Consider the following 9636-nt stretch of genomic DNA (forward strand, 5'->3'; position numbering starts at 1 on the left):
GCTGAAATCCGTTCGTGATTATGCCAAGGCGGTCAGCCCAACACCCAAATTCTTCCACCAAACTTCCATCCGCTCAAGCTTCAATTATCACACCCTCAAGGCGACACTCAACGCCCTTCAATTGCTTCCACAACCCGCTTTTTCTGTCATGAAAAGGAGTTTCTCATCGTCTCAATTTCTGTGAATGGCAAGCTTGCCCACGCTTTCTACCATGTCTCTCCCTTTCTCTCTCACAGCGACGTTCCGCAGTCTGTCCTTGACAGCTTCAACGAGATCCTTTTCTACAACACGAATTACCCAGAAAACCAAACAACTACCGGATTATATTCCCCCATATCCCTATGGCCCGAATTATATCTACAAGCAATCCAACTCCGGCCTTTACGGAGGCACAATGATCCAATTTGGAAACAAAATCTCCAAGGGCCGCAACGAAGGGAAAACGCGACGGTTCTGGAAGCCTAATGTCCGAAGAAAGAAGCTCTGGAGTGAGGCGCTTGGTGAACACCTTTATATCAAGGTCACCCGAAAGGCTCTACGAACGATCTGGAAGTCTGGAGGTCTCGACAACTACTTGCTGGATGACCGACCTGGGCGAGTCAAGGAACTGGGCATGTTTGGATGGGAACTTCGATGGCGAGTGATGCAAACACCGAAAATCCAGGAGCAATTCCGACATGAACGACAGCGCCTGGGATTGCCGGAGCCCCCTTCTTTTGAGGAATGGATGAAACAGAAGGAGGCTGAGCTGCAGGCGAAAGTGGAGGAAGATACCAACATCAAGGAGATCACCAAGCCGACCTACAATGAGAAACTATACTAGTGGGGTATTTTTATATTTGCTCCCACTGTTAACCAACGGATAGGCGTCTGTATTATTATTATGAGGATTGTTTGAGTACTGGCATCCGCTCTATTCAAGGAGGGCTGGAGAGAATTATCGAAGGTTTTTTTTTTTTTTTTTTTTTTGCACGAATACTTCTTTCTTTCTTTCCCTCTTCGGTGTATTTATACTCTACCAGACCATATCTTAGTCTGTGAATACTACTAAAATTTCCAGATAGAGATAAATTCATGTTTCCCGTCTCGTTGAATTAATTTCCATATGAAACATCAACCTCGGTCCAACAATGATCCTGATCCGCTTCATCTTCCGCATGCGGCAGAATCAAGTATCTTGCTTGCTTCTCTCCAACTCTCAGTATTTCTTCTGAACTACTCCTAGGTCTAAAGATCAAGTGCTAAATGAAATGATTCATTAATGTCCTGACCAATATGCAGTTCGCACTTCCTCCCCGGAAGAGCCCCATCGCTCCTCCTTACGCCCGCTCGTCGGGATTCTCGTTTCAGCGTCGCAAACAAATCAAGGCGGTTGCGATTCTCAGTGCTGCTCTCCTGGCTGTATTCTTCTTCTTGTCACAACTATTCTATTCCAGCACAGGGACACCTGCAGCCCTGATAGGAACATCGGGGGTCGTTATTGTAACCGTTCTCGATCGTACACTCTACGCCAACGATTATCTACAAAAGATTATTCAGAACAGGGAGGACTATGCTAGACGACATGGTACGTGAGCAAAACACCCCTTTTCTAAAGACACCATAGGGCTCAGACATCTAATGATGGGGTTTCTCTACCGTCCAGGTTACACAAATTTCTTCGCAAATCTATCAGACTACGACTCCTACCTGGGTAATGGCCCGCGGAGCTGGGCTATCGTCCCCGCGGTCCGACATGCGATGGCCTCCCATCCCTCGTCAAAGTACTTCTTTCACCTGGATGCAAACGCTCTGTTCATGAACCCGACCCTATCACTAGAAGAGCATCTCTTAGACAAACGACGACTTGAATCCCTAATGCGCAAGGACGTCCCCGTCGTACCCCCAGACAGCATCATCAAGACCTTCGCCCACCTCCGTCCCGACGATATCGATCTAATAATCACCACTGACTCGGAAGACTTGAACCCTGGGAGCTTCGTGCTTCGGCAAGGCGACTTTGCCCGTTTCCTCCTTGATACCTGGTTCGACCCGTTGTATCGGAGCTATAACTTTGCGAAAGCGGAAACTCATTCTCTGGTACGTTCATTAATGCCCTTGCCCATCTTGCTGCTTTTGGCTTGCATAGACTAACATTTCTTTACTTGCGTAGGATCACATCGCTCAGTGGCATCCAACGGTGTTGGCTCGATTAGCACTTGTTCCCCAACGAATCATCAATGCATTTAGCAAAGATTCCTCCGGCGCCGCAGTAGATGGAACCTACAAGGATGGTGACCTGGTTATCCGGTTCTTTGGATGTAATACGGATCCTAAGCGCAGCTGTGAACGAGAATTGGATGCCTATTACAATGTATGGGCGAAGAGGTTGAAGAAGGAATGATTTATACTACCCAATATGAATCTTTATTTGGCTTTACACCATAATCAGTCTGGGTTTGTGGAAGCGACGATATAGAAGGTAATGTTCATGTATTTTTCTCTTTCTCTCTCTCTTTCCCCCACCCCTTTTTTTAGCCCGATCGGCGTAAGGAGTTCAGGGAAGTTTCCTTTTTTTTTTTTTTTTTTCCCCCATAGAGTGCTCTCCTAGGGACGGACCGGACCAATTCCTAGGTAGTTATTAATGCAGAATGATTAACTATTTCTGTAACATTCACTTCCACATTAGATCCCAGCAATACACTCATTCAAACAATCAGGGCTGGTACAGTAGTTTAGCGCCTTCTTCCAACTACGGATAAAGGGAGCGTGTTTGAACTCCCAAGAGACGTGGCGGTACAAGTCTACACATTGATCACCCGTTGGTGATTATCTCTGGCTAGCCTTTGGCCCAAGGGTTCCATCCAATGCAACCGGACCTCTAAACCAAACCAGGAAGCATGACAAACCTCTTTCGCTTGTACTTGTCACCGAACTCCTTGCGGTAGCGACGCTCTTTCTTCTTTGCCCAGCTAGCCATTTGAGCGGCGCCAACAACGATGAAGAATAGAACGCTCCAGCTTAAGCCGCTCACAAGGTAGACACCAACCCAAGAGACAATCTCGAAAAAGTAGTTGGGGCAAGTGACAGCGCTGAATCCAAACCCGGAGGGAATTCCGCGCTCGGTGGTTCCGGGGCGACGAAGACCGCGCAGGACCAAGTGAGTGTTGAAGTTAGCCAGCTCTCCAAAAATAAAGAGAGCGAGCCCGGTGTAGAGCAGGGCGGGGTGTGGCTGCCCAGTGGCTGCAGCCGCATCAGGCCGGAAAACCCAGTAAGCGATATTAAAGCCAGCAAGCACCCAGTAGTGACCGCTGTTTTTGACGATATTGCGCGCCGGCATTGTGGCATTACTGAAACGGTGGACGAAGACCGTTTCATATTCGCGCTTCAAGAAGTGGATTGTCAGCAGGGCGCAGACGATGAGCTGGAGATCGCTCGGTTCGGGGATGGCGTCAAAGTTATAGTACAGGAGAGGTCGAAGAGGGAAGAGGAAGAGAGCAGGAATCAGGAGAGGGCCAAGGTATTCAACGATAAACACGGTGCGCCAACTGATCTGGGGGCCTGGAGTTGGAGACAAGACATCAGTCGTGAACTAGGGATATGTATATAGATCACAGTTTTCACGCTCCCAGACATACCCAGGTCCTTGACGTGAACTACACTCTTCTCCTTGAGACCAGTCCCATCAATGGTGGTCTCCTTGGAGTTCGGAACTAGGCTCCGGTCGCTTCCTTTCGTGATTCTCAGACGGTGGATGGAAAAAGCCGAAGCTTCCGCAACAGAGCTGTAAAGCTCCTGTGTTGATGCATTGGGAGCAATTTGAATCTCCCTAGGGAGTTTCTTAATGGGTTTCCCTACAAAAACATGTCAGCCTCGTCCTCGCCAGTGGCTTTGAGTATGTTTGAGAAAGCCTGGGAAGCTTACCCCGTGGTTCAACAACCACAGTGATCGTTGCTGGAGCCATTGCAGTAGAGATGTGATCCGGTCAGGACGTACAAAGGAGTGAATCCAATCAACTGCGGTCAAGCATCCAATTCAAAAGGTCGGCCTAAGTCGAACTCCCAGGAAGCTTGCGCGAGAGCATTGGGGCCAAAAGAATTGTTGAGCAACGCCAAATGCCGTCAACTCAACCTCGGGATATCACGTGGTGCTACATCCATGAGCCTCCGTCACGAACCCAACAAAGGATTGATCTTGAACGTGATGAATGAGCATTTCAAATGCACACACGGCGAAGTGATGAATGATGCATATTCTATTCTAGACCCCACCTCAGCTCAAATTTTCCATGACAACAATATGTAAGTTTCTCGTGTTATCATCCTCAATCGGCTCCACAAGTCAGATTGCTACAAATGGCATACAACGGCGGCCCATCCTGCTTATAATGCTCAGCTCTCCAATGGCCTATCCGGCTGGGGACGGAGTACACTAGTCGTCAGCCCCAGCCAGCCTCGCGGCGAAATCTTGACGGCGGAGAAATGCAAGCGAAGGATAGAAGGAAATATGGAACAAGTGACAATAGCCACCCGAAACAAGTAAACAATCAGCTACTCACATAGATTTCTATCGCGGGTCCATCCATTATATACAGCACCTGAATGAAGAGCCCTTCTACTACATTTAAGCTATTGCCGCTTATTGATAACCCGTCAGCCCCTCTCCCCGTGGGCATGTTGGAGCTCTGATCGTTGGTCGCTTGCGATTGCCGCTAACTATTAGGTGCTGAAGCCGACTCAGAACTAGGGGAGAAGACCGTGGTTCCCTAGCCATTGACCTAGTCAATAAGGCTATATATATATTCTATATATCCCCCCTGTCCGGGGTGTCCTCAGCTGCGCTGTTGATGAGCATATTTAGGGGCGGAGATTGAATTGGGACAACTCAACTCGTGTCTAGCCCATCCAGAGCTGACTGCGATGGAATATGAACTAAGCTGACACCGGGCCTTGAGGTGTGAGAGAATGATTCTCGACAGTTGAGAGACGAATTGAATGATCCCATATGTACAGAGCCTACCAGGACGCTGGTGGGGCATTCTTCATTTGAAAGAATGGCAGCAAGACTAACGCTCTCTAGAAGGACTCCTCCTATTTTCAACTCCAATTACGAGCATTGGTTTTTCTTCCTTTCATATTTTTTATCCGCCATAAATTTTCTCATTGGCAGGGTGACTTGCACACTCCCATCCTCAGCCGCACCGGTCCGCCCCATCGCTCGGAGATGTCCTAAGAGCTTCTGGGCCTGTCTCCCATTTGGACGGAGTATAAATCGAGGTCGCATTCCAGGGACGGATCTGCTGAAATTCTTGTTTTCTTGCGAAATGTAAATCTAGGGTTTACTCCAATCTTGGAACACTCGTCTTCTCTCGTATATATTTGGTGCCCTGTACGTTGTGTATATTTTTATCTTAGTGGGTTCTCCACATTCGACATCATCACCTCCGCAATTGTACGTACTAGCTCTACCTGGGATCCAGTGGTATGTATGCATCACCAGTACAAGCCACAAAGTTACCCTTGTTGTATCCGTTCAATTTTGAAAATGACACTGACTTATACATCGGCAGGCTTTTTATAATTTTGTACATCTAACTTTGTGAATATTTCTTGTTTTGTATAGTCTAGCTCGCCATGGGTGAAGGGAAAGAAACGTCCGTGATTAACGGCCTTGGAAACACTCTTTCCCAGATAGAAAATGTTGTGTCTGCATCTTTACGGCCATTGCCCACTGCAACAGGCGACGGGACATATCTTCCTACATCCACGCAAACAGGTCTTGTCAAGGATCTTCCTTATGTTGACCTTAACGATGTCCGAACCCTGGTGGACGTCGTCAAGAGTGCTGCTACCGGTGAACCAGTGAATGACAAGCAGTATATCATGGAACGAGTGATTCAGGTCAGTCCACCGCTTCGCCCATTATATCGCATGTAAACGCTTGTCTGATTGATATCTAGCTTGCTGCTGGGTTGCCATCTACTTCTCGCAATGGAGCTGAATTAACTAAGTCGTTCTTGACTCTACTATGGAAGGATCTTCAGCATCCACCGATTTCGTATGTATTAGACTACCGTCACCGATTGTTCCGTAAGACTGACAGGACCCTAGTTATCTTGGAGCTGATTCCATGTACCGCAAGGCAGACGGCTCGGGAAATGTAGACAAATACCCTCTATTTCTCCTACTAATATCTCTAGGCCTTGCTAATTAATGCAACTCTAGAATCGCCTGTGGCCCCATATAGGAGCGGCTGGTGGCTTTTACGCAAGATCCGTCCGGCCGAGTACTGTGCAGTCTCCGTCCCTTCCGGAGCCCGAGACGCTTTTCGATTGTCTACTTCGTCGAAAGGAATACAAGGAGCATCCAAATAAGATATCTAGTGTTTTGTTCTATCTTGCTTCCATAATCATTCATGGTAAGTACTGGTTAAACAAATATCAAAAGATGGAATGACTGACAGCCCTCAAGATTTGTTTCAAACTGACCCCAAGGATAACTCTGTTTCTCTGACGTCCTCTTATTTGGACCTTTCCCCGCTATATGGAAACAATCAGGATGAGCAGAATCTTGTTCGGACTTTCAAGGACGGGAAGCTGAAGCCCGACTGCTTTTCCACAAGGAGAGTGCTGGGTTTCCCTCCTGGAGTTGGTGTGCTTTTGATAATGTTTAATCGCTACCACAACTTTATCGTGGAACAGTTAGCCTCAATTAACGAGGGTGGCCGGTTTACTAAACCAGACGAATCCAACGTTAAGGAGTATGCCAAATACGACAACGACCTCTTCCAAACCGGTCGACTGATTACCTGCGGGCTTTACGCGAATATTATCCTGAAGGATTATGTTCGAACCATCTTGAATATTAACCGGACAGATAGCATCTGGAGCCTGGACCCACGGATGGAGATGAAAGACGGACTATTAGGCGAAGGAGCATCCGAAGCGACTGGAAACCAAGTCTCTGCCGAGTTTAACCTTGTGTACCGCTGGCACTCCTGCATTTCCAAACGCGACGAGCAATGGACGGATGACTTCCACCGCGAAATCTTTCCTGGAAAGGACCCCAGTACCTTGTCCTTGAGGGACTTTGTTGCCGGGTTGGGCCGATGGCAGGCAATGCTACCTGAACAGCCACAGGATCGTACATTTTCTGGATTGCAGCGCAAATCAGACGGCACATTCGATGACGATGACTTGGTGAGGCTCTTTGAACAGGGCGTTGAGGACTGTGCGGGCGCTTTTGGTGCTTCTCATATCCCAACAGTCTTTAAGAGTATTGAGGCTTTAGGTATCATGCAGGCGCGCTCCTGGAACCTGGGAACTCTCAATGAGTTCCGCAAATACTTTAACCTTGCACCCCATAAAACGTTTGAGGATATCAACCCTGACCCATACATTGCTGATCAGCTCAAGCGCCTGTATGACCACCCGGACCTTGTGGAGATTTACCCTGGTGTAATTGTGGAGGACACGAAGGAGTCCATGGTCCCCGGAAGTGGATTGTGTACCAACTTTACCATTTCACGGGCAATTCTCTCCGATGCCGTGGCGTTGGTTCGTGGTGATCGCTTCTATACAGTTGACTATACTCCAAAGCACCTTACGAACTGGGCCTATAGCGAGATTCAGCCCAAGGACACTGTCGATCAGGGCCACGTTTTCTACAAGTTGGTCCTGCGCGCGTTTCCCAATCACTTCGCGGGAAATTCTATTTATGCCCATTTTCCTCTCGTTATTCCATCTGAGAACCAGAAGATTCTCAAGAACCTGGGATTCTCTGAGAGATATAGCTGGGATCGCCCCGCCCCCATTCCCCAGCCTGTGTTCGTCAACTCCCATGCTGCCTGCATGTCCATCCTTAACGACCAGGGGACATTCAAGGTGACTTGGGGTAAGAAGATCGAATTTTTGATGGAGCACAATAAGCATCCTTACGGCAGAGATTTTATGTTATCCGGCGACGGACGACCAAATGCTGCATCACGGCAGATGATGGGATCGGCCCTGTACCGTGACAAATGGGAGGATGAAGTCAAGAATTTCTACAAGGAAATTACGTTGAAGCTTTTGCGTAAAAACTCTTACAAACTGGCTGGTGTCAACCAAGTAGACATCGTCCGCGACGTCGCAAATCTTGCTCAGGTTCACTTCTGTGCCAGCGTCTTTTCATTACCATTGAAGACCGAATCCAACCCCAGAGGTATCTTTACAGAGTCGGAGTTGTACATGATCATGGCTGTGGTTTTTACTGCCATTTTCTATGATGCGGACGTTGGGGTTTCATTTGAGTTGAACCAGGCGGCTCGGACTGTGACACAGCAGCTTGGCGAACTTATGATGGCCAATGTTGAGCTCATTGACAAGACTGGCTTCATTGCGAATCTGGTGAATCGACTCCACCGTCACGATATCCTCAGTGAATATGGAGTTCATATGATCCAGCACCTTCTCGCCACTGGACTTCCTGCGCAGGAAATCGTATGGACTCATATTCTGCCAACCGCTGGTGGAATGGTAGCAAACCAGGCACAACTCTTCTCTCAGTGCCTTGACTATTATCTTTCGGAAGAAGGCTCCGTTCATCTTCCTGAGATCAATCGCTTGGCTAACGAGGATACTCCCGAGGCTGATGAGCTTCTTACACGATAGTGAGTACTAGGCAATTCTTTTCTGTTCTGGCTTGCACTAACCAAGGGGGGGTTTTTTTTTTTTTTAAAAAAAAAAAGTTTCATGGAGGGAGCCCGTCTACGTTCGTCTGTTGCGCTACCACGAGTAGCCGCAAGCCCTGCGGTGATTCAGGATGGCAGCGAGAAGGCCACCTTGAAAGCAGGTCAACTCGTTCTCTGCAATTTGGTAAGTAACACTTGATCTTAGTCCTACTGCGACAGCGGGTCTAATCACGACATATTAGGTGTCCGCAAGCAGGGACCCTGTTGCCTTCCCAGAGCCGGAGAAAGTGAAACTCGACCGTAACATGGACTTCTACGCTCACTTTGGGTTCGGACCCCACAAGTGCCTGGGGTATGGACTTTGCAAACTGGGATTGACCACGATGCTTAAAGTGGTCGGAGGCTTGAATAATCTCCGCCGTGCTCCAGGCCCTCAAGGACAACTGAAGAAGCTCTCTGGTCCTGGTGGAATCGCCAAGTATATGAACGAGGACCAGAGCGGATTTTTCGCATTCCCAACTACGATGAAGATCCAGTGGGATGGCGAGTTGCCTCCCGAGACACGGCAGGGTTAAGATTTTCTTTTTGTTATATGCGTTGGGTATATATATTATTTTGTACACATGTACCTCTCTGTATACTACGGATCTAGATATGTGGTACTTGGGTATGATTTGTATTTTATGTTTTCTGGATTGAAATGACTGACTGGGCGAACAACTTGCTTAACAAATATTGATTAAGCTATATCTGAAATATTAATGAAGAATTTCAGGCCGTTATGCAACTGAGACTACCTAAGGCACTCACTCCTCCCGGAAAGCTTTGTTGGTAAGGCGGCCACTATAAGCAGCTAGGGATTTGAGAGGTCTGGGCAGGCCATCTTTAGAAAGGGAAGAGAGAGATAACATAACTTCATAGATCCGATGGGGGGGCATAACGAGGGGTAATAATGACAACTGGCACCAGCCAAAGCAAAATAGATCT

General features: G+C 47.9%; 4 protein-coding genes across 4 annotated transcripts; 3 read left to right on the forward strand and 1 right to left on the reverse strand.

Annotated features, from left to right (window-relative positions):
- Positions 1–93: 93 nt before the first annotated feature.
- Positions 94–969, forward strand: P175DRAFT_0449642 (mitochondrial 54S ribosomal protein bL28m). Its single transcript, XM_040894444.1, has one exon. The coding sequence runs from the start codon at positions 185–187 to the stop codon at positions 821–823; it is 639 nt and encodes a 212-aa protein (XP_040755694.1). The 5' UTR covers positions 94–184; the 3' UTR covers positions 824–969.
- A 221-nt stretch (positions 970–1190) lies between these two features.
- On the forward strand, positions 1191–2621 carry P175DRAFT_0449643 (putative alpha-1,6-mannosyltransferase subunit). Its single transcript, XM_040894445.1, has 3 exons — positions 1191–1567; positions 1646–2079; positions 2153–2621. Exons 1-3 carry the CDS (start codon positions 1276–1278, stop codon positions 2381–2383), a joined length of 957 nt encoding a protein of 318 aa, XP_040755695.1. The 5' UTR covers positions 1191–1275; the 3' UTR covers positions 2384–2621.
- P175DRAFT_0497417 (trans-2-enoyl-CoA reductase (NADPH) TSC13) lies at positions 2432–4055 on the reverse strand. The gene is made up of 3 exons (XM_040896277.1): positions 3904–4055; positions 3618–3833; positions 2432–3540 (listed from the first exon to the last, which is right to left on the reverse strand). Exons 1-3 carry the CDS (start codon positions 3941–3943, stop codon positions 2861–2863), a joined length of 936 nt encoding a protein of 311 aa, XP_040755696.1. The 5' UTR covers positions 3944–4055; the 3' UTR covers positions 2432–2860.
- A 1268-nt stretch (positions 4056–5323) lies between these two features.
- On the forward strand, positions 5324–9439 carry P175DRAFT_0470186 (peroxidase/cytochrome P450 family protein). Its single transcript, XM_040895033.1, has 8 exons — positions 5324–5460; positions 5549–5879; positions 5939–6036; positions 6090–6138; positions 6204–6396; positions 6450–8628; positions 8707–8833; positions 8892–9439. The coding sequence occupies exons 2-8, from the start codon at positions 5613–5615 to the stop codon at positions 9222–9224; spliced, it is 3246 nt and encodes a 1081-aa protein (XP_040755697.1). The 5' UTR covers positions 5324–5460; positions 5549–5612; the 3' UTR covers positions 9225–9439.
- Positions 9440–9636: the final 197 nt, after the last annotated feature.

Source organism: Aspergillus ochraceoroseus, assembly GCF_002846915.1.
Source record: "Aspergillus ochraceoroseus IBT 24754 chromosome Unknown P175scaffold_1, whole genome shotgun sequence".
NCBI classification, from domain to species: domain Eukaryota; kingdom Fungi; phylum Ascomycota; class Eurotiomycetes; order Eurotiales; family Aspergillaceae; genus Aspergillus; species Aspergillus ochraceoroseus.

Excerpts from the sequence above, each read along its gene's own strand:
- P175DRAFT_0449642 (XM_040894444.1), top strand. The coding sequence starts at position 185 with ATGGCAAGCTTGCCCACGCTTTCTACCATGTCTCTCCCTTTCTCTCTC.
- P175DRAFT_0449643 (XM_040894445.1), top strand. The coding sequence starts at position 1,276 with ATGCAGTTCGCACTTCCTCCCCGGAAGAGCCCCATCGCTCCTCCTTAC. Across the intron at positions 1,568-1,645 it reads GGACTATGCTAGACGACATG|GTTACACAAATTTCTTCGCA; the intron begins GTACGTGAGCAA and ends TCTACCGTCCAG. Across the intron at positions 2,080-2,152 it reads AAGCGGAAACTCATTCTCTG|GATCACATCGCTCAGTGGCA; the intron begins GTACGTTCATTA and ends TTACTTGCGTAG.
- P175DRAFT_0497417 (XM_040896277.1), bottom strand. The coding sequence starts at position 3,943 with ATGGCTCCAGCAACGATCACTGTGGTTGTTGAACCACGGG. Across the intron at positions 3,834-3,903 it reads TGTGGTTGTTGAACCACGGG|GGAAACCCATTAAGAAACTC; the intron begins GTAAGCTTCCCA and ends ATGTTTTTGTAG. Across the intron at positions 3,541-3,617 it reads AGTTCACGTCAAGGACCTGG|GCCCCCAGATCAGTTGGCGC; the intron begins GTATGTCTGGGA and ends CTCCAACTCCAG.
- P175DRAFT_0470186 (XM_040895033.1), top strand. The coding sequence starts at position 5,613 with ATGGGTGAAGGGAAAGAAACGTCCGTGATTAACGGCCTTGGAAACACT. Across the intron at positions 8,629-8,706 it reads GATGAGCTTCTTACACGATA|TTTCATGGAGGGAGCCCGTC; the intron begins GTGAGTACTAGG and ends AAAAAAAAAAAG. Across the intron at positions 8,834-8,891 it reads AACTCGTTCTCTGCAATTTG|GTGTCCGCAAGCAGGGACCC; the intron begins GTAAGTAACACT and ends ACGACATATTAG.